The sequence below is a fragment of the Lonchura striata genome, chromosome 13 (assembly GCF_046129695.1).
Source record: "Lonchura striata isolate bLonStr1 chromosome 13, bLonStr1.mat, whole genome shotgun sequence".
Taxonomy (NCBI): domain Eukaryota; kingdom Metazoa; phylum Chordata; class Aves; order Passeriformes; family Estrildidae; genus Lonchura; species Lonchura striata.
Genome location: NC_134615.1, coordinates 23,546,580 through 23,569,674, shown reverse-complemented (window position 1 = coordinate 23,569,674; position 23,095 = coordinate 23,546,580). Strand labels below are relative to the sequence as shown.

The 23,095-nt window shown below is 51.6% G+C and overlaps 1 protein-coding gene across 3 annotated transcripts in view; it reads right to left on the bottom strand.

Moving 5' to 3' along the window:
• The window catches only part of ZFHX3 (zinc finger homeobox 3), a 123,553-nt gene that overhangs the window by 72,732 nt on the left and 27,726 nt on the right, over positions 1-23,095 (bottom strand). For all 3 annotated transcript variants that reach the window (XM_077786405.1, XM_021526901.3, XM_021526902.3), the window contains exons 2-3: positions 7,404-10,147; positions 5,007-5,503 (exon numbers count right to left, since the gene is read on the bottom strand). In XM_077786405.1, coding sequence (XP_077642531.1) covers positions 5,007-5,503; positions 7,404-10,101 — 3,195 coding nt within the window. In that variant the 5' untranslated portion in view covers positions 10,102-10,147. The remainder of the gene's footprint in view (positions 1-5,006; positions 5,504-7,403; positions 10,148-23,095) is intronic.

Here is a 23,095-nt window from a genome sequence, read left to right as displayed (position 1 = left end):
CCAAATGCAGGAGCATTTTATTAACCAGCAATTTCCAGAGCACTGACATTTATGAAATTCACAAGTTCTCCTCCACCCTGGATTCCTGTGTCAAGCCAACTCCCAGGTCAGTGGTCTTCACCCAAGTCATTCCAGCCATATGCCATTCCTGCAGCTTTCTCTGGTATCTTCTAGGGGTTTTTAAAGCCTTCCTAAAACAACCTAAATTGAACACAGTCTTGAACCATCAGACCAAGTGAGGATTTACACAGCTCACCTATTATCCCCTTGCCCTTCTGCTTTCCACTTATCATTGAGGCAATGTCTTCAAAGAGATTGGCAACAATTCCACATCTTTCTTGCAGCAAGAGTAACTTTAACCCCCTTTTTTTGTTTTCATCTTTTATTTACATATGGGGAAGCAGGAAGCCTAGCTGACCCTCCTCCTCACTCCCCTCTCCAGTAGGGTTGTCTGCCCCCCATTCCTCCAACACTGTGAGACCAAATTCCATCAATCATTTCCTGTGAAATCACTCGATGTTGTAAAGTTCTTCTGCAACTGTCACAGCTTTACATCTAAGTGGTCCACTATTTTTACCTTATGGCTGATATTTAAACTTGTTTTTAACTCAATTTTTGGGTCACTTACAAACAAAGAAACCCCCTGTTATCTTTCCAATCCTTTTTCTCCATTGTGGAAAATTAGTTTTTATTTTACCTTCTGTTTCTCATCCTTCACCTCCCTACCTGTCCAGACCTCTTTCTGTTTTGCTCATGAAGGATCTTCCCAAAGACCCTGGGAATCCCCCGTCCCTGTGGTCCAGCCAGTCCTGCCTGGCTCCTTCAAACAACTGACAGCACTGCAAGAACCCTTCTTCCAAAAGTCTACTTTTCCCCTTCCTAATCCATATGCCTCCAAAAACTTCTCTATTACAGTTTCTATCAATTTGCTCGTTTAATGTTTTGCAGTTTCTGGCCCACGCTACTGCCAGGAGCCCCTGCCCCCTCCTGTGGGGCTCCTCCAGAACTCTTAGGGAAGAGTCCTGCTAAACCAGTGACTTTTTCCTTCTCCAGGTGAGACCACCCTTCAGGATTTATGTTCCATACTGAGGCACCTTTCAAGTCTGCTTCTGAACACATGGAAGAATTCTCTCCTCCTTCCCCTCTCTGTAACATGGGCCTTCTTCTCTCTCGTGACCTCCCTACTTGATCAGATGGGACTTTGGCCAGGTTCCTCCTGTTCTGTTTTCTCAGGGGCTGCTACGTTTAACAGAAGTACCTAAGGTGCTTTTTGGTAACTCCTCTGTGACCCACACACATCACACCCTTTACTGTATCCAACAGTAGCTCACCCATTTTCACATAACTTTAACTTCAAAGTCAGCTACTATTACAGAAGGTACTCTTTTTGCCTTGTTCTATTATGGAAGGACATTGAATTTGAATACATTATCATCATTATCATTCTGTAACTACATCTTATACAATATTCCATGCATCTTCTGGGATTAAAACTTTTTGGAGATTTTCCAACAGCTTTCTTTGAGAATCCTATGGCCAGAAAAGGAGATGCAAGCCCCGTGGGAGAGACACGATGGGACAATGCTGCTCCACGGTGGAACTGAGTCCTTCTGCTGGGTGTGCAGCTGCACATCCTCCTTCCCTTCCCACAGGTCAGCTTTGCTTCTGAGTCAGCACAGATCCACAGTTTCATCACCACTAGCACCACGAGCACTGATACTAAAGAGTAATTTTCCTGCACACTCTGCGTCTCTAGCTAACAAAGAGCTTCTGTGCATGGCACCACATAACCCAAACCCTCTCCTTCAGACTCCCTATTCCCTAAAAAAGTGAACGCAGCACTTGGAAACACTGAAAAGGAAGACACTGAATGAACTCATTGAAGGCACTTGCTGGCAGTCTGGCCAGCAGCGTGTTTCTTCAGTAGTTCTTTGTTTAAACTTCTTCTGAGCTGCACATTCTGAACTAGAGATTGTCAGAAGTTGCAGGAAATGTCCAAACCTGGCTCTTTCTCAAGCAGATTAATTCCTTGTGGAAACTCCACCTGTGCAGTAGATGTTGGGAGCTTGTGCCCAGCCTCTTCCAGATGTGAGGAATGCTGCTGCTCTGCTCCACACCTGGCACCAGGCCCTGCGGCCACCAGGAGACAACCCTCGCCTCTGCTCACAACCACCACGTCCCAGCCGTGGCAGGCTGCAAACCCTTCTCAAGGCAGAACATCCATCCCAAAAATGCAATGCCATGCACTGACAATGGCACTCTTGCTTTCCAGCGAGTTCCTTGGGATGTAAAGCCCACCAGTCACCCAAGGTGGTCAGCAGTCACAGGAAAGGTCCCACACTCTCCCAGCAAGGGCCAGATAAACAACAGGATTTCCACTTTAGTCACAGAATTTTAGGGGGACAGCAAAGAATTGGGAGAACACAACAATAAAGGAAAGGTTACCAGACCCTTCCAGTTTTCTGGCATTCCCCTCCCCTTACCCCTGACAGCAGCTATTGCGATGTGCAGGACGAAGATGGCAGCAGAAGACCAGACCTTCTCCCTTGGCACTGGGATTGTTGCAGGAGAAAACTGAAAGGTTCACCCGACTGTGGACTGACAGTGTCTCCAGATCACATTTTCTGGCAGCAAGCAATGCTGACAGAAGTGGCACTTGGGCAATGCAAGCAGCCAATAACATGTGATTTAGGAAAAAAATGGCAAAAGCAGCAGAATAAGGAGGATTGTGTGTGATAAGCCCAGTGTGTGCTCTCACCCAGCAGCATCTGGAGAGGATTTTCTCCAGCAGGCAGGGAAGAACTCGATTACATCCAGTTAACTGTGCTCTAAACTGATTATGCATGTGCCAGGCTAATGGATTACATTAGCAAGAGGAAAAATAACATCCAATCAATCTCAATTTACTGCAGACCACACCAAGGCCTGAGAGAAGAGAAACCATTCTGTGAACTCCCCCCACTGCCACTGCATCCCTTCAGTTATCAGCAGAGACATGGCATTACAGCTGCTCCAAGGCCCGGAGAACTGTGCTGGAGTTGTCGGATCCATGCCTCATCCAGAGAGCTTTTCCATTAAATCAATCCCTGATTCCAGCCACGCTGAAGCAAGACACCGTGAATCCAGCCATCCACCAACCTCTGCTCCAAGCTTTATCCAGCCATACTTGAAGGCCAATATATGGAACATTCCAAAGGAATCCATTACCCTGAAATGTGTTATCCTTCAGCTGGTGTTTCACTGCTGTTGTGTCAGAGGCAACACAGGGCTGGAGCAGCACTGAGACTGCCCAGGCCTCTCACAAACCTGAAAACTCACAGTTTCTCTTTGCCTGCCCAAGGAAAACATCCTAACAATCTTTATTACAAGGACCTATGCCTGTCCCCTGATGCTGGTGGGGTTTTTTCACCCATTTCTTCTTTTTTTACCTTTTTCTTTCCCCTCAGTGAGAGAATTCTAGTGCTTCAATTGTTTTTCCCCACTGGAACCCACTGTAGATGAGGGCCTGGATAAAGAAAACTTTAAACCTTTGCAACGTATACTTAAAAGAACAACATTATGTGTAAAAAACCCCATAATACAGCTTTCAAACAACTCTCTTGTACCCCCAACTGACCTCCACAGAGGAGATTTAGCTCCCTCAGCAGGGTTCTTGAAGTCTCATGGGGACTCTGCTGGCCCCAGTTTCCAAGCTGTGTAACTCTCAGGCCTGCTGCATGCCAGAGAACAGAGGCGTATGTGCAGACCTGAGCACTGCCAGAGCCAGACTCTGATGGGCGAGGCTGGATCCCAGCTCAAGATGGAACAATCGCTGTCACAGCCATCCTGGCCACAACAATGAGCTCAGAGAAACACAACCCTGCTCTGAGCAGCTCCCCACCAATTCCAGGTAGGTCCAACAACCACAGTTCAAGGTAAGCCTTGTATGATGCTCCTAGTTATAACCTTCCTCCCTGAATTGGCTGGAAATGCTAATTCCTAGGAGAAATCCAGGAGTTTTGAAAACGCGTCTACACTGTGATGTGGGTGGGTGCCATAGAGCTCAATGACAGGTCTCAAATTCCCATTATATAAAGAAAAATTTTCAAAGAAACAAGTAAAAAGTGCAAGGTACACTCTGTGTGTACATCAAGAAACCTTAGCACATGTAGGGGAAAGCAGGAAGCAAAGGAAGAGGACAGAAAATACAAAAAAGCCTGTGAGGAACGAGCAGACAATGAGTGGAGAGCACGTGTGAATGGAGGGGATGCGGCTGCTGAGATTTATGGCAATTCGTACCTGATTGTTCATACTAAAGCTATTATGGGATGATTAGAGAAAAAGGTGAAGCTTTAAGTCCAGTGAAAATCAATAGAAACGTCTGGAGCAATTCTGCTACGCGAGTGAAAGGACTATTTACTGTATCCGGAGCTCCTCTTGGGTTACAGCCCACAGGGTTCGGGCCAGCGAGGGGAGGGGGCTGGGGACCAGACGAGTGAGACAGGAAAGAGAAGATGGTTATAATGGTTACAAAGACAACACAGAACGAGGGGGGTGGGAGGAAAGGACAAGATGGCAGTGAGAGCCCAAATACGCTGTGAGCACAGCAGCACTGCAGCCACGGCCCCACCACTGCCCGCTGCCAGGACCAGCACACTGACCACACCGACAGCCTTCCCCTGGCACAAAGTGACAAACTATGGGAAAGAGCCAACAAAACACAGGCAATTGTCACCTTGCACAACTTTTCTAACAGGGATTGCTCCATTTCTGCGCAGACTATCACACCTGCAGTGCCATAAGACACACAGGTCCCCTCTAAAGCGCTGCGGAGTGAACATCTGCTGCCTGGAAGCCTGGACAACCACAAATGCTAACAGAACACAGGGTGAAGAGCTGCAGCATGCAGAGATTGGGGCGCAGTGGAGAGCTCTGAGCAGCTCATCTCCAGAGGATCACAATGCATTGTGGTTCAACTTAGATTTTCCTTGGAAAACGAAAGAAGATGAAGCAAAGCCAACCCTTACCTTATAGAGCTTCAGGCTGGCCTCATGCCTGGAGTTAACGGTGTGAAGACGTAGCTTCTCCAGACTGTTGGTGTAGTAGTCGCAGGCATTGCATTTCAGGTGGACTGGGTTCCCAATGGCCACGCACTTGAGCCTCCATTCGTTGGCTTTGCCCCCCTCTTTGATATGTGCCACCAGCTGGTATTTCTGCACATGCTTGTCTGTCTTACAGTGGAGCTGGAAGTTGGCCTTGAGCTGTGTGTTGTAGCGGCACAGCTTGCACTGGTACGAGTCCCCCATCACTGCCTTCCACTCGTCCTCGGGGAGGCTTCGCTCCACGTTCATGTGGAGGCCCAGCATGTCCAAATTATCTGTGGTGAACTTGTTGCACACAGCGCACTGGAAGAGCTTCAGCGACGGGTCATTCGTCTGCGTGAAACTTTCACCCAAGTTCATGAGCTCCTCAGACACCAGCTGTCCACCACCCAGACGCATGTCCAGCGGGATCTCGCCACCCACTGCACAAAGACAAAGGGGAAGAAGAGGTCAGAAAGGCTGAATTCCAGAAGATGAACACAGAGCAGAACATAAGCTGCTCCCAAGTGCCACCTGTGTACCCACAAACACACAGTGAGACCACACACAGCTGTGACTTCTTCGCCCACTCCTCTGTACTGCTGGTCTGCACCAGAGCTGAAGAAAAAAGTTACTGCAGCCAGCACAAAAGGTTGGCAACGCACTGCTATCACCCTTGCTACCCTCTTGAAGGATCATCCCCTCTGCCCATCAAAGGTGGCAAGGAAAACCCTAAAGACTTTGAGAGGACGAAGAATTCCAGAGCACCACACTGAAAGTTTCTGTGGCTATTTCAAGAGCAGTGTTAACACCTCCTGGTTTTTTTGCCTCCCTGAAGAAGCAAATGCTACCTCATGCAGTAGCTAAGCACAGTCCCTACCACATAAAACAAAGGCCAAGAGTCACAGGTGGTGGCTGCATCACAGGGAGGTCACCGCATTGCTGTCACAAGTTGGGAACAGTGTAGAACATGGCATAGACAGAAACAACCTGAGAAGTGCCACTCCTGCACTGCTATATCTCATATCTTGTCCAAGAGCTCAAAATGGTGAAGAATCTTCAAAAACAGTTTTGACAAGGTAAAGACAACAACTAATAAAGAGGGTGTGAGAGCACATCATGGAGAGCCAGGAGGACCCTGTGTTTGTCAAGCTGACTCTTCAAACTAGAGCTCACCTCTGCTCACTCACAGCTACTGAGCACAACAGGCTCCTACTCACACCAGAGCACCTGAGAGATGCAGAGACTCTGAACAAGCACAAACCAGGACTCCTGTGCCACTTTGCTCTCCTTTGCCGTGTTTAAGACAGTTATGCTCTTTCTACAGCTTCTTGGTATTTTACCTTGAGTTGATGTCACAGCTCAGCTTAACAATCCTATGAAAGCAACCAGGTCAACAATTCCTCGGGTAATCAAAAAGATGTTATTTCCTTAACTTTTTTCATTTCCTATGTTGCAACTTATTTGCTGAGAAGCAAGTGTTCTTTAAGACACTCTCTCCTGAACTCACCATGCAGGAAAAACCCAAAAGCAGACTCTTCTTCTGAATTATTAATGCTCTGCTCAGTTTTGGACCAAAGTGTAAGAATGGGAAAGATCTGCTTCACTTCTCACAAAGCTCATAGCTGTGTATCCGAGTCAAAAGGGCCAACCTGGTGTCAAGTGCTTATTAGCACAGGCAGGGCCTCCTCTGCAATCCTCAGTGTGAGACTTGCAACCATCAAGTGCACAGTTCACAAACTGCCCTCCAGCCAGCTCATGGACATCCAAGGCCCTGTCATTTACTTGAGGAGCTTCAGTTAAAACACTCCCAACTTATTACAACTGCCCTGTACTTCAGTAGTGAGGGGCTCTGAGCTTCAAAAGCCTCCAATCCCGTCACTGGCAGCAGAGGAACAGCGCCCCTTCCACCCCTCTCAAACCTGCTTACGTTGTCATCTCAAGGCAACACAGCGTGGAACAAGCCAACCCTGAACATCCTTTGGGAGTGCCAGCAGGTGACTGCACCTTCCCTCAAAGCTATCCACCAAACTACTCACACTCCTCACCAAACCCAGGAGAAGTCCTCAGGAAACACTGTAGTTAGGATGCTTTCCACAATGAGGAAGAACATTCAGCGCCACACCATCCGTAACCAGTGTCTGCTGTTCCACTAACTCCCTATGAAAACTCTTGGAAAATGTACTAGAAAAGCCACAAGATGAGGAAAAACTGCCCTGGGTGAGCACAGGTGAGAAATCTGCACTGTGCAGCCTCTGTGCTCGACCACTGCACAGAGGTAGCTCATGACCTGCCTTTGCTGGGTCTCTCACATGAACATGGTGGAAACCCCTTCACCCTCACCTAGAGATGGAGCCATCGTTGCCATGGGGTTGGTGGGATCAAGCTGGAACCCCCCCATCATGAACTGTGCATCTGAGGAAGTGCTGTCCATCTTCAAGTTGGGAAGGTTCATGTTCTGCGCCAGGTAGTACTGGTAGAGCTCGGCCTCGGCGGGGGACGGCAGGCTGCCGAGGCCCAAGTGCCGGTTATGCTGGATTTGGGACATGTTTTGCTGAAGCAACATCATATTGTGCATGTGCTTCTCACTGGTCATGTGAATCCGAAGGTTTCTAGCTACGTTGGTCTCGTAGTCACACACCTCGCACCGCCACGTGGGTTTGGTTTTTGGTTTGGTGGGGGAGGGAGCCCCACAGGTGGTACCGATGTTGGCGGCGGCGGCTGCCGCGGCAGCAGCTGCTGCCGCCGCTGCCCCCGCAGTGTGGCTGAAGACTTGCTCTCCCCCTCCGTTCTGCAGGTTCTGCATGTTGTTGAGATGCTTGTCGGACTGCATATGAATACTGAGGTTGCCTTTGGTAGTTGTGGAGTAGTTACAGACCTCGCAGCGGAAGGGCTTGTAACCACAGGTGTAGCTCTCGCCCCGCGCCAGCCGCGGGTGCGGCTGCCCGCTCTTGCAGTAGACACAGGAGCCACCCGGCTCAGGATGTTTCTCCTTCATGTGCGCCTCAAGCGTCTGCTGGTACTTGTAGTGCCAATTGCACTTGGGACACTTGAGTGTCTTACATGAGTTGCGAGAATGCATCATAGTCATGTGGCCACCCAGCGACCGCGAGGAGCCCAGGACCGTGTCGCACTTTGGGCACTCCACGCCGCTCCCCGAGGGGCACTCCCCACCCCCAAGTTCACAGAGGGGGCCAGCATGCTGGTGATGGGAGATGTAGCTCCCGTCCTCGCCCTCTGCACTCTCATTTGGTTCTGGTGCTGTGGCATTGTCTTTATTGGCACTTTCATCGATGAAGTCCAGCCTCCTGCTGCCCTCGGCCACACTGGCTCCGCCGCCCTCATTGTTAAAGCTTAAGTGATTCCTCCTGTTTGCACCATCAAAGACAAAGGAAGAAGCAGAATTAGAACTAGTAGAAGCCGTGCCCCGTGACAGGGTCTGGAGCACGTTAGGCATTAAGGGAGAGTTAGAAATGCTTTGGTTTGAGAGAGCAAGGTCCTTTTTGCTGCTGCCACTGCCTGCCACAGCCCCAACATCTTCCTGGGGCCGGTCCTCCAGTTCATCCTCCAACTCATTTGGAAATAGTCCTTTGCAACCCTCATCATCCTCATCTTCTTCCTCTTCCTCCTCTTCCTCTTCCTCCTCCTCCTCTTCCACATCCTCCTCCTCCTCCTCTTCCACCTCTTCGGCTGGCTCCACCTTTTCCGAGAGGCTGTCCTGGTCGTCCCCCTCTTGTTTCTCCCCCCCTGCCACCCCAGGGTCCTTCCCCTCTGAGGATTTGGTGGGACTGGAAGCCAGCGGGCCCAGGGGGACTGAGGTAATGGGAGTCTTCAGAGCTGAGCTGGTCAGCCCACCCAGGTTGAGGAGTGCACTGGGGGCCAGGACACCCGCTGCCGGCGGCGGCTCAGCTCCACCAGCCGCCCCGGCCTGGAGGGCCTGCTCACCTTCCATGCAAATGCCACTGAATTTACCATAAAAACTGTGTCCAGGGCCTATGAGGTTAGCTGCGGAAACGAGAGGGTGCTGAAAGGTTTTGTTTTTTGGTTCCAGAAAGCTGACAAGGGGTTCCTTGTCTTTGCCTATCCCTTGGATGATAGCGGAGATGTTCTTATTGCTAAGAATTTTCCGCTCCTCCTCACTCAGAGTCATTCGGTGGTCGTGCACGGCATGGGTCACGAATGAGCGGACATACCCAAAGGAGAGCTTGCACAAGAAACACATCAGGATGGGCTTCCTCTTCCCATAGAGCACAAAGCCATCGAATTTGGACAGGTCCACATTGTTGGGAACATCTTTGGATACGCAGGAGCTTTTGGCAGAACCGTCGCTGTTCAGGTAATCCTTGTTGCTTTTGTGTCGCACATCGAAGACGCGGAAGCTGTGCAGGACGGGGCTGATGCCCGCCAGGGCTGAGGTATTCGGGAAGGCCTGGTCTGAGCCCTCAAACCACTTCCCGAAGGATGAGGCTATGTGGAAAGTGTTGATGATCTGTGGGTAGACGGGAGCGGCAGCAGAGGGCTCTCCCTGCTTGGGCAGAGAGTTCGGGAGCAGCGAGGGGAGAGTCCCGCTGCCGCCGGCACCCCCGCTTTGCACCAGCTGGCTGAGGCTCTCCACGATGTAGGCTGAGCCGTCGGGCTGGTAGACGATCTCGCCGGCCAGGTTCTCCACGTCGCTCTCGTCGTCGCCGTCCTCGCTGCTGTCGCTCCCGCTGTCCCCGCGCAGCGGCGGGGCCGGGCGGGCGCTGGCACAGCGGTGCTCCATGTAGCTCTGCAGGCCGGCGAAGGAGGCCGCGCACTGCCCGCAGCTCAGCTCCTTGCCCGCGGGCTCGGAGCCGGGGCCCGGCGCGCTGCTCTCGGGGCCGCGCTCGGGGAACGGGACCCTCAGGCTGTCCAGGGGGCTGCAGCTCTCCGCCGCGGGCTGCTCCATGCTGCCGGCCGGGTCAGGGAGGTGCGCGCTGTTGAGATCAGTCCATTGCTGGTGCTGAGGAATGCCGCACCCATTGTCCTTCCCGGGGATGACGGGCGAGTCACAGCCTTCCATGGCAGGGCCGGCACGGAGCGCTCATTGCACCCGGTACGGCTCCGACCTGCGGGTGGGGACAGAAGGAGAGAGGCAGGTGAGTCAGGGTGCTCCCGTCAAGACCCCAGCACCACAAGGGCTGCTGACCCCCCTTCTCAGGACCAGAGTGGGGGCACATGTGCCAAGACGGGCTCCAGGACAGGCAGGCCAGCCTCGGGCAAGGTACTGCTGGGAATGAGCCATGGAAACATGCTGGCAGCAGCCACGCCAGAGGAAAACTTGGAAAGGGAAGGGGCCTGGAAAATGGCAAAACTCTCCGTAACGTGTCTCCTAAAGGGAGCCAGCAGGAAGATTGTAGGACCTGCACTGTCACCTCCAAGGCCTTGGGTCTTCAGAAAACAAAACATCATGGGAAGCTTGTGACAGAAACAAGGTACGACAACAGAACAGTTCTGTGGCTTTACAGCTCTGGTATTCTCTGGCTCCCCCTAAGGCAGATACTGTTTCGCTGGGTGTCATCCTTCTGCTAATGGCTTGGGAGACACAGACCCATGGCTAGCACACATGTACCTCAAGGGAAGCCCACGCGACCCAGAGCAACTCGCAGCGACTTTGGAGTAACAGTGCTCAGTGTGCACAGGAGACATAACTGCTCTGGTCTGGACAGTTTAAACACAGAGATGTCAGGAGAGAAACCAAACAGGAAATTCCAGATCTGACAAGGGTGCATCCTGGGGATTGGAAAGCGGTCAGCCCATCATGCTCCAGGAACCTCACAGAGATCCTGCAGGGCATAGCCTCGTGCGTGGATTGCTTCCTCTCACCCCTGGAGACAAACGGTGGCTGCAGGTCCTGGAAGAGGAGGACACCCTTCCTACTGCCTCCATTCCACCAAAATCAATGTGGCTGGAGGATTCCCACCAACTGCCAGGCAGTCAGTGGGCCTGGGCTACTGACCATGGCCGACATCCAGGGACCCCCGTCATGCTGCACCTGGCCAACCACTCCAATACTGCAATCCTAATGGAGCCCCCTTCAGCTCAAACAGAAATTGTGAAGAGAACTGGAAACCGGCCAGAGGTTCAACCACCTGCAAAGACAGTGATGTGCCACAGCAGCCCTGTGTGAACTACCTGAATTAGCTCAAGCAAAAGAAAACAGAGTGACAATCAGCATTTTTTTGCAGGTTTCACTATCTCCCAGTTTATTTTCCTTTACTACACAAAGCCACCCACGCTTCTGCTGATTTCTCTAATGTCTTAGTACTTTCTCTTTACATTTGACTTCCAGTATACCTTGAAGAAAAAGCATTTAAAACTACCACAGAAGGCAAAGTCATACTCTCAAAGTTCATGTGCAAGGATGCCTGCAGAAGGACACACAGGCACAACAGAGACTGCACCCAATGTGATCACACACAACATTACTCCACAGCACCTCCAGTCTCACCTTCCCTGGATTCTATGCCATACACAGCTGCCTCTAGAGTTGCACTTGGAATAAACAGGGATTTGCTCTGCCGCAACAGTAATCTGGTACACTGAGCAGAACAAGAAGGAAAAGCAGTATCCTGCTGCCAAAAAGCTCTGGGTTTAATCAGCCAGTTTTGTTCCCCTAGCCTAAAATATGCTCCAGCCATGTAACAGCTCCTACTGCACCAGCTCCCTCCCTGGATCACTGATCCCAGATCCTTCTGTGTTGAGGCTGCACATTCACCTTCCCACAACACACCTACTCTCTCCCTTTCCACTGCTACTTCTGCGCTGGCAACTGCAATCCAAGTTAAACCAAAACAGATTCATTCAGGGGAAGTGAGGAAAAAGAAGCTCCATAAGCCTTGTACTTTTTCCAGCTGAAGTTTTAGGAATATCTATGCAGACTTCAAGGCACAATATGGGATGACCACACCCTACCCACTCTTTTAGACCTGGATCATTGTGTGGGCCAGCACGGCCAGCCCTTGGGACACACAGCCAGGTGAGACACAGCCAGGGTCACAGCAGTTCTGCCATCAAGAGCTCCTGACTGGCAGGAGATGCCTGACTGACAGCCAGGCCAGAAGGGTTAGCAGGGCTGGAGGGGCGGGAGGGTTAACAGCCTGATTGGAAAATCAATGTAATAAATGCTTGGTAAGTTACAGGAACATGCGGGAAGAGGAGGCTGCGATTGATAAAGGACTGCAGCTTTGATGCTGCACTGGGGACTTGTTTATTGACAGGAAAGCCAATCTCTCTCCCGGCCCAGCCCGGCCAGGCAGACCCGCACGCTCCAATTAATTGGTGGGCTTTTCTGCCTTGGCTGGCTTTAACAGCTCTCCCCCACTCACTCCAAGTTAACCAGCTCAAGATGTGCTAGGCCAAAGGAATCTCCTCTCCCTTTCCTCAACGAAGAGGAGCCCTTACACGCGTGTGCAAAAACCAAGAGCCAAAATGGCCAGCCCAAGCCCTGGACACAGGCTGAGCCCCTGCACAAACCCAAGCTCTTCTGATGGTTTGGTCAACATCAGAGCTGCTCCTAAAGGGAGCACAAGGTGTGAAAATATTTGTTTCTATTCACACAGAAGTTGCAGGAATCATCTGTTCAAACTGAAAACAGCAGTTTCCTTGCTATAGCAAACCAGGTTCTAAGCAGGAGCACAATGCAGCTATCAGTCCACTATTGGGCCCTATGTCTTCCACCACTCCGGACCACCCCTAGGCCACCCTGTGTGGGGACAGACACAGCGTGTGAGCGCTCAGATGGACAGACAGTGGCGTGCTCCACACCTCCCATTCACTCCCCGTCGCCCTCTCTGCTCTGTTTATCAGCCAGTCAATAAGAAAAGGTAGTTCTTACTTAAGGAGGCAGAAGTCAACTCGTCAGGTCGATCAGCACTCTGTCTGTAAACATGGTTTCCCGTAAAATCAATGAACTCCAGTTACAGAGAGAACAGCCTGAGTGCCAGAGACTCTGTGCTCTCACACTGCCCCAGTGGCAAGGAAGGGCTCCCCTGCTCCCTTCTGCAGCCTCACATCCCACCACTGCCATGGCCACCTTGTCTCTGGCCCACGGCCCATCCCAGCCCCTGCCCCACAGTCACTGCATTTCACAGTCCCTTGGAGCCGACGTGGCACCATGGCAGCCCAGAAAGCAGCTACGCCTGCGTGGCACATGCAGGTGACAGCACGACACCGTGTGCCCCCCACTTCTGCCACGCTCCTACCAACCAGGCCTGGCAGCTGGCAGCCACGCCGTGCAGACTCCACGCGTGGAGTCGATCCCTGCATCACCCTGCCACCTCTCTCCAGCCCCCAGCTCCATCCTCAAAGGGACAGACAGTCCCTTTCCAGCAATGCTTCCACCAGGGAGCGGCTGGTCCTAAAGCTACACCCTGCAACTCCTGGCAAGCTGGGCTCCTGGGCACCCCAGCCTGCGGCACCAGGCTGCTTCCTCCCCTGGGGACACTGGCAAGCAGTGCGGGCAGCAGGGATGGAGCGGGAGGGAGGAGGGGGCTCCTGCTGTTGCCCAGGCTTCCCGAGAATTAAATATGAACAGCCGTGCTGTGTAATTTTAAATTGTTAATTAGCACAGGGTTAATTAGGCGGCCCTTTCACAAGAGGCTGTTTGGCAGTAAACCAAGACTAGAAGCAATGAGGAAGGAGGAAAACAAAAGGAGAAAGCGACAGTGAGAAACTGTTCCCTCAGCTAATGACCCACATGGCACCATGGAAAAGAGGGCGCTGAGGACAGGGAGAAGACACAGGCAGATGCATTTCACCCACAGCCATTACCTGGCCGACGGTCCCTGCAGGCTGCCTCCCCCTGCCCAGCTGCGTGGCACAGGGAAGCGCTCAGGCCCTCAGCCAGCTCCAGGGTGCCAGTGGCTCAGGAAAGCCAAAAAGGACAGAGGTGAGGGAGGACAAGGACTGCACAAGACTAACTCAGCCTGGTCCTCTGCAGTGTCCTCAGAAGGACAACACCCAGCCAGTGCGGTGTCCCGGCTGGCCGAGAGGCTCCTGTCTCAGAGTGGCACTGGATGACACTTGCTCCAGCCTGAAAAACAGGGATGGCCATGCCAGAGGTGAGCGAGCAGCCAACTCAACTTCACGGCCACAGAGACACAGAATAGCTTGGGCAGGGGCCTTGGAGTCCCTGGGAACAGGCATGATCAAAGCTCCCAGGAGCAGGAGCCCGGCAGGGACAGCCACCGTGACCCTCTCAAGTGCCGACACAAGAAGCTGAAGCATCAAAGCTTTCTGTGCTGCCTCCTCGCACCTGGCGTGCTGCACAGCACTCGGGTAACACTTAGGAAATTGCAAATGGAAAGACATGATAAAAATAATTGCCTAGGATCAAGAATTCAAAAATTAAGGAAGAACAGAATGTATGTTGCCAAAGCAACTTTAATTTTGTGCCTTTATGCATATGAATTATGATACTGCCTGCAATTAGGTGAGCACACGCTGCCTCGCCTGGCAAGCAGGACGGCCTCAGAAGAGGGTAAAACAAGGTGGCAGGAGCATGTTGTCACTGCATGTGATTTCTACAACAGCTGCCATCACACAAATATGTGAAGAGTTACCTCCTATAATACAAAGATCTTTTCAAATTTCTTCAGCAACACTGGCTGGAGATTCAAGTGGCAATACCAAGAGTTTCAATTCCCAGTTCCGTAAAATGCTTCTACCTTTTAAGTTAAACAGAAGACAGGGATCCCAGCTCTCTCACATTCATTAAGGTGCCAGAAAGCAGCAAGATACCTGCCAGCCTAAGGGAAGTGCTGAAAACTCTGCAACAAGGCTTGAAATATTAGGATAAAATGGTACTTATGTGCCAAAACCTGAGCATAACAGGGAACGTGGATGCACAGTGTGAAGAATGATTTCTAGTTGGGCTTTTCCTGCAGCATTTTACAGCCTTAGGATTTCTCTTATGCAATTCCTAACAAAAAAAAAAAAAAAAAACAAACCACCTGAAAATACTGATATTTATTTGCGAAGTTCAACATTTTAATGAAGCAATTGCAAACAAACTTTTCCTTTTTGCATAGCATGTCATATGTTGCACCTTCCCAAGTGAGACCAAGCAGTGTTTTAGCACACACCCTGATCACAGGGGAGTTGTTTCACTGGCAAACATGGTCTGATGAGCAAGACACCAGTCTTGCCAAATCCTGAACACCTTACATCTCTCTTCCTCTTTTGCAGTGAGGCTTTACCGACCAAAAGCCCAAGCTCAGTTCTGACTTCTTCCAGCATTCTGCTTTGTGCCAGACTGTTTCCATCTGGATACACGGCCACATCCAACACCTCTGCAGTGGGAGCAGAATTAAGCCAGCCCTGCCTGCTGGTAGAAGAAACATCCAAACAACATTGACCCACAGGTTTCAAAGAGCTGAGGCTGCAAGTCCTCTCAAACTGGTTGGTTATCCTGACAAAGCCAAGAATTCATAGAATTGAACAATCATTTGGGTAGGAAAAGACCCTGAAGATCACCAAGTCTAACCATTAACCCAGCACCGCCAAGGCCACCACTAACCCACGCCCCCAAATACCACACGCCTTTCAAACCCCTCCCTGGGATGGTGACTATGCCACTGCCCTAGGCAGCTTGTGCTAGTGCCTGACCGCCTTCTCAGTGAAAACATTTTGCCTCTGTGGGAGTCACTATGAACACTGCGAGCCTTCCACTCGGGGGGATTCTAGCCCATGGATCCTGAAGGGCCCAAGGTCCCAGAAGGGGATGGTGTGGCATGCAGTGATCTGCTGAAAGAGGATCCATGGGCACCCAGGAGGATCCCCCAGCAGGAAGGCAGCGCTCCAGCCGAGAGGGGACACGGGCTCCATCCAGGCACCGCCGGCCCCTCAGATCTGCCCGGCACCATTAGCATAAACAGCTTTTCAACCAGCAGGAAGCAAAGGAAACGCTGAACAAAACAGGGCTGAAAGCTGCAGGGCTCAAGCACTTGGCATGAAACTGAGAGAAAGGGGCTCCTTGAAAAGGTGAACCTTCCACATTATCCACGTTTTCCCTCTGCCCTTCACACCAGCTAAAACCGAGCCAATGGGAGTAACACGAGTCAGGCAGCTTTTCAGAAGGCATTTTGTTATGAACTATTATTCCAAGTTTGCTGATCCCTTTGAGCCAGCTACTGCACTACACACAAAAATACTTATCTAATCTTCAGCCCGCTGCCATTGAGAGTGGAATGATCCCAAGGAGGGCCAGAAGGCTTTCTCAGAGCAACTGGGGACAAGAGCGCTTATTCCTTCAGGAGATTCTTAGCACTAAGAATATTTTGCAGCAGAGGTAAACTGGCTTCAGTCACGTTTCTCTCTACACAGCAAACTGAAGCACTTGCTTGGCTCATACATGAGAAGGCATTCACACGCTCCCAGGGCACAGAATTTGTTCTCAGGTTCTGCAGGATCCTCTCCTCTTGAGTAGGACACCACACAAGTTCCAGGTTTTGTTTCAAAACGTCAAACATCTCACGATTCTGCCGTTGTGCAACTCACCCCTTTGCTCCAAACCCCCAATCTTTCTTGTTAAATGGTGTTCTCAGCCTATGCTGCTGTATAAATAACTACATTTGCATCTGGTTTGCATTTTCAGTGCACTGTTGTTGATCCAACTCCAAAACTAATCAACGAGCTGCTGAGGACAAATTGCTTTGCTCTGTCACAGCCCCGCAGTCCCTCAGGTTCCCCCAGGCCGCAGTGCCTCAGGAAGGAGCCATCCATCCCCCGTTTTGCCATGCTGCAGCTTGTCCTGTCTCCCCAGTGCCTGCACCAGTTCCAGGTACCACAGCCCTGCCTGGGCCCCGTGTCCCTCCACGCAGGGAGGGAACACGCACAAGACCTTGCACTGGGCAACCCCTATCCGCAGTGATGCTTGTGAACGGGGAAGCCCTGGAATGCTCGAGTCTGCAGCCCTGCCACGTGGCTTTGGGCTCAGGCACAGCCAGGCCCCACGGCCCGGCCGAAGAGCTGCTGCTCCGCTGCCAGGCTGTGCTCCACAGCCACGCTCCACACACGCAGGGACTCACCCAGAACCCTGCCAAGGCTCCTTCCTCCTGCGGCTCTACCCAAACAACATGTGCGCTCCAGACTAGTGTCAAGGGCCAAGCCAAGGGTAAGAGTCAGACTCATAAGTCATGCAGATCTCCTCTGCCAGGGCTCGCATCCAGTCCTTGTTAGGAAGCAGACTCACTGCGACATTCTGGGCTCAGTTGCTCTTTCCCACCCTTTGGGAAAGCCAATGCTCTGGATCAGGAGAGCAGGCTTAGAGGTATTAGGTCATTCTGTAACCATCCCACTGGCTGCTCAGACAAACACCATGGCTGATACGTCAGCTCTGAACTACACACTGGGGTGGCACAGTCCCATCACAAAGGTCACCGGGATGTCTGCTCACACCAGCCATTCATGTTTCAGTATAAACACCAGTTACAGCCATAGCACTTGAAGATAATCTAAAACACCCCTAAAACAGGTAAAGAAACTTACTGGTATAGCTGGGAAACCACCACATTTAAAACAATGTTTAAGCCAACTTTTAGCACATCCAAGTGGTCCCATACCCCTGTTAATAGCATCCACATTTGTTGCTTCCAAAACGATACCCTGCTCCAGACTTCATATACAGCCTAAACATGTTCCTTATCTGGCCAAAATAAATCCTCCTGATTGCAGCAACCATCAGGAGTCAACACCTGTGGACCACTTGACAGCTCAAAGTCTCAAGTTCATGCTCTCCAAGTGCACAGCATGCAGTCCCTCCATCAGCTGCTACATCCCTCCCTGGTGCACCTCAGAACCACCACCTGTGAAACATTTAACCACCTCAGCTAAGGAGAGCTGACACAGATCCAGGTAAATAGGGATCCCAAAGGATGTGCCCAATGCATCTGCAGGTACTCCCAAGCCCCATGAGCACCATGTGGCAGCACAGTGCGAGGGACACAGGACATGAGTGAGAAAGTTGCTAAGTTCACATCTCCAGACGTCCAGGACTGAAAGTGTTACTCGGCTGCCTGGCCTCTTGCTAATTGTGGGTTTTATTTTTATTTCCTATTACCCTCTTGCACGCCTGATGAGATTATCTTACCGGAACTGACACAGCTGGAGGCTGCAGCCATACATGGAGCCTCTCAGGAGGCAATGCAATTTTATTTTCATTGATCAGGAATCAGTAGGGCAGTAAATGATGGGAAATTCCATTAGGAGAAACACTGGGCCTCAAGACCCAACTACCGAGGTACAACCAAATCCCAGAAAGTCCCATCCTTCCTCAAAGCCCCATTGGGATGCGGACAGCAAATCATCTTTCTTCCTCCCAAAATGGAGTCAGCTACTAACCTGATATTCCTAATTGCCGCCTGCGCTGCCAGAAGCGGAGGCAATGCTGTCAGAGCACCCCCAAGGGCTCACTTAGCCCAGACAGTGCCTTTGGTAGAGCCAGCAGCACCCGGCTGCCCCAGCTCAGCCCAGCAGCTGCCGCGGGGCCGAGGCCGTTTCCCAGCGCGTGCCCATCCCGCAGGCTTTGCTCTTGAGGCCAGGCAGGCGGGAGTGGTGCTGGAATGCCAGCGCCTCAGCCAGCCCCGGCAGAGCCAGGCGAAGCCCGGGGGATGCCCAGTGCATGGTGCCATCTGGAGCCCGAGGCCCCAGGGAAGCACGACAGTGTCACTGCAGAGAACAGCCCTCCTTCTCCAAGGGCCACCTCGGGGCACGGCAGCCTGGGACCTCAGGGAACCCCTGTCTGACAGAGCACCACACACCACACAACTCCCTTACAGCCCAAACTCCTCTGAGCCCAAACTGGGAATCATGTCAAGCCTTTTGCTTTAACCCCCAGCCCCAAACATAGGATATGCACTCAATCCCTCGCTCCTGGACCAAAATCTCCTCGTCAGGGCCTGATTCAAAGTGTGCCCCATGCTGCTGTCCCTCGCTGCACACACCTGGGCGACAGGTGAGCCTGAGGCCCCAGCAGGATGGCCGGAACTGCCGACAGTGCAGGGGTTAACGGGAGCCGACCGTGGCACAGTTGTTAAGGTGATCAATACCAGCGAGATACTAAAGCAGCATAAGCCACAGTATTGACTGCCAAGCAGATGATAAAGCTGTTTATTATGGTAATTGTGGGGTGCCGGCAAGGTGTTCCTAGGGCTGTCTTGAGCTTTTTACCAAAATAAGAATTGCCAGAGCATGACCTATCTGTAGCCCCTCTCACCCCAGTGAGACCCTTCACACGCTGCTGTGCTCACACACTGACCCAAAGCCACCTCCCCAGCCCAGCTACCCCTGGGGTGGAGAGGGTCACATTACCAGACGCAGTCCCTGAACTGTTTGTCTTACACACACCCGTGTGTGGCTTACTCCTACAGCTGCTGTACACCTTCTGCTGGAGCATCCGTTCTGGGGGAAACAGAGCTCAAACACCAAAACCTGTAACTTCAGTTCTGCATCCTCCTCCTGATCGGCTGAAAATTAAACTCCATTTCCCACTCTAAACCATTTACTTCAGTATTGCAATTACTTTTACCTCTTCTCTGGACTTTGCACAGTCTCCTACATCCTTTTAAGAAAATTTAACAGAACTTCTCTTCAAGACCCAAATTCTGCAATGCATTAGGAATCCCTTTTGAGAAGACTGAATTATGGATACACTCAGTGTGGAAGATCCAGCAGGTGTACGTGTGTGCAGGCGTTACACAGAACAGGTGACACTGCAGCCTGTCACCTGCCACCGCGTGTCTGCAGGGCCAGCAGCCGATCTGCCAGCACACAGCAAGGCAACGCTCTCATTCTGAAGCTGTTTCAAATATCAAAATAGTTTCTCTTGGATTAAACTCGGTAACATGTATGCCTCATTCTCCAGAAGTGATGCCAAACTGCCTGATGGGATATGCTCTGGCAAAAGCATCTACTGCTCCTCCATCTGCAGGAGCAGCGGCTGTAACACACTTGGGGCTCCATTGCCACCACAGCCAAGTGACAGCTGAAAATTAGTTTAACAAGGGCTGAAGCTCCAGGGTTCTGTCAGCAGCTCCATGGGCAGTAATTAAGGACTGTGGGTCCCATTACCTCCCAGTACAGACAAGGCTCTGACAGCTCCATCTCAGTGTTAACCCCAAGGACCACTTGCTATGGGCTGCAGGCAGCACTAGGTGCCACCTCCACTGCCTTGGCTGGCTGCTCTTGGGCAACTGAATCACCTTCTCTAACTAGCCACTGGTGGCATCTGCAAATTACACTAGCAGCCTTACTGTGGACTGGTCTCAACCTGGACAAGACCAGAGGAAGTTCTTCTGGCTAATGCCCTGGCCCTTCCTCCTCCTAATGCCTTCCCTCGTCAGAACAGGAATAACCCACCCTGATGTCTCCCCATCATCCCCCTATTCCTTGGTGCCTCCCACCCCTCTCAAAGAGGCCACTTCTCCCACAAGCAGTCAGCCAAACAGTCAAGCCAAATTTTTCATGGTGAAAGACAGAACCTTACACCTCCACAGCTGTTTCATCCTTCCATGCTGAACCAGCCCCTTCTTTCTCAGCTGCTCTTTCCCATGCAGACCTGTACTGCAGGACACGGCAAGGATGCCATACCTCTCCAGCTCACTTGCAGAGCAATGAGAAGGGAACTGACAGCACAACTGAACACAGCACTCCTAGGAGCAAGCACACCATGCCACACAGCGGCTGCCTTACAGGCTGGAGATTTGGACGTGAGCTTCTAAAATTTGTCCACTCTCAGCCCAAACATGGGTGATGGGCTGCAGAGCCTATGAAACTTATCCCAACGACCTTAGAGAGCTGGGGCTGCTCTTTCAAATGTCCATCAGTATATAGGTTATAAACAAGATTAAAACAATCCCTTACTAAAATCTAGACAAGGGAGAAGATCCTCCTCCCTGTCACCCTTTTAATGAGCCATCTTCCATCAAGGCTTTCCTCCTCCTGTTCTAGAACAACACTCTAGAAAACAATTCAGTATCTTAAACAATTCTGTTCTACCCCCCCATGCAAGTCCTGCCCCCACTCCGGCACTGCTGCAGCTGGAGGCAGCAGGTGCTCAGAGCTGGGTGCAGGGCTGGGTGCATCTCCGTGCTCCATCCAGAGCCATCCCTGCTTGTTACTGCAGCAGGAGCCACCTGGGATCTGGTCCCCTTCCACAGCCCCCCTGGACCTGCAGCTCTGAAGACACACTTTCCTCCTGCAGAGAAGGAAGGGACAGCAGACTGGGGCCCCAGCAGCACTTACTTTTCTTGAAAACATCTGTTTTCATTATCACTATTACTTTTAATTAGCACTTTACAGCAGCCCTGAGCCCTCCCAGCTGGAGGAGAGCTCTGCTCCTAAATGAACAATTAGAAGCTGCACTAAGGGAATTTTTTTCTCATCTTCAGAATCCAGTTTTTCAGCAGAGCTCAAAGACAAATCATCTGGTTAAAGGAGCTCCCTTGAAGAGGTCTCTTCAGGCACAGCTCAAAGCCTGCAGGTCACCTGGGGATCCCTACGGTGTGAACGGTCACTGAACTCAGGAATCTGAAACACTGAACTGATTACTGATGTCAGGGTCTTAACACCTCTACCCTCAGTGCTCACTGAACGGCCTCCTCTTCCTCACCCAGCCACAATAATTGCCCTGCAGAAAATTAAAGACTTTAATACCCATCTCACTCATGCAAGGCCCCTGCTCAAGAGTTCAGGCCAAGCACAAGCTGGAAGACAGGGCCCTATTAAATGCATAAGGAAATAGGTCCCTATGAAGCGTAATTACTAGAAACATGGACTCCTGATCAAGTGCTTCTTTGAAACCCAACAATGAAAAACATCCGCATAAAAGCCCCCAGAGACAGCCTCAGCCATTCCAAAGAAAGCAGAAGGACAGAGAGGTGAAGTGTCAGGATGAAAGGGCCGTCCCAGGGCCTTCCACCACTGCCACCTCAGCAGCCCTGCGAGTACAGCACCCGCAGACTCCGGCCTTTAATTAGGAACAAGCCATGAAGCTCCAAAACTCTTCAGTCAACACTGATGAAAACCTGATCTCTTGTACCCCTAGCTGTTCCCTCAGTGCTGCCCTGCACTGCTCCTGACACCACGAGACTGCGCTGTCCTTGGGGAGCCCCCAGCCCCAGCACCCGCCGTGTCCCAGCAGGGCACAACACAGAAAGGTGACAAAGAAGCTTCCCCTCAGCATCCCCAAATCCTTGCATCCCACAGAGTCCCACTGCAGCCATGCAACATCGCTGCATTTTCCACCTCCCAAACCTGGACTTGGAACATGAGCTTTGTGTTCAAGAGAGCATTCCAGAACAATTCTGGAAATCCTAAAGTTGTATGAATGACATGGCTTACAGTAATACCAATATTATAAATTCCACTCCAATTTGGAATCCTTTAAGTCACCAGGTTCCCCTACCCTCCATCACATTTTCCTTCCTCCTCACCCTTTACTGCCAGCACTGACTTCAATTCCATGGCAGTGAATTTCATATAAATGTCAAATAAATGTTACTTCATTATTTACCCTCTGATTACACCTCCTGCCGCGGGAAGTTCACTTAAGCTACTCAGGTGGGACACGGCTTGCAGTGTGCAGCCTGTGGTAATGGACACAACAGCAGCACCAGAGGATCCCGTGGCTTGCCCTGGAGCCCAGAGAGGGCAGCCGTGGCCAGGCCGGAGCAGCCGAAGCCAGGAGCACCAGCACTGCGTCCCGTGGTCAGGATGGATGGATTTACCAGGCGCGTGTCCCGGACACGCCCGGAGCGCTCCCAGGGCCAGCCTGCAGCCTGGGCACCCGTGCCTGCAGCAGCGTTTCTTCTGCTCAGCACCTGCAATGCAGTAAGGACGGGGAGCCTCTGCTCAGCTCTCCAACACCTCTCTCCGTAGGAGGGGAAGCGAATGCCTCCAGTGCCCAATGGGCCCAGATACTGATCAGACCACAACACAACACAGGGGAAAACGACACAAACCAATTAATTCTTGGCTCCCTGTTTTAGCTCTGGGCGAGGGAAGGTGTACAACAGAGC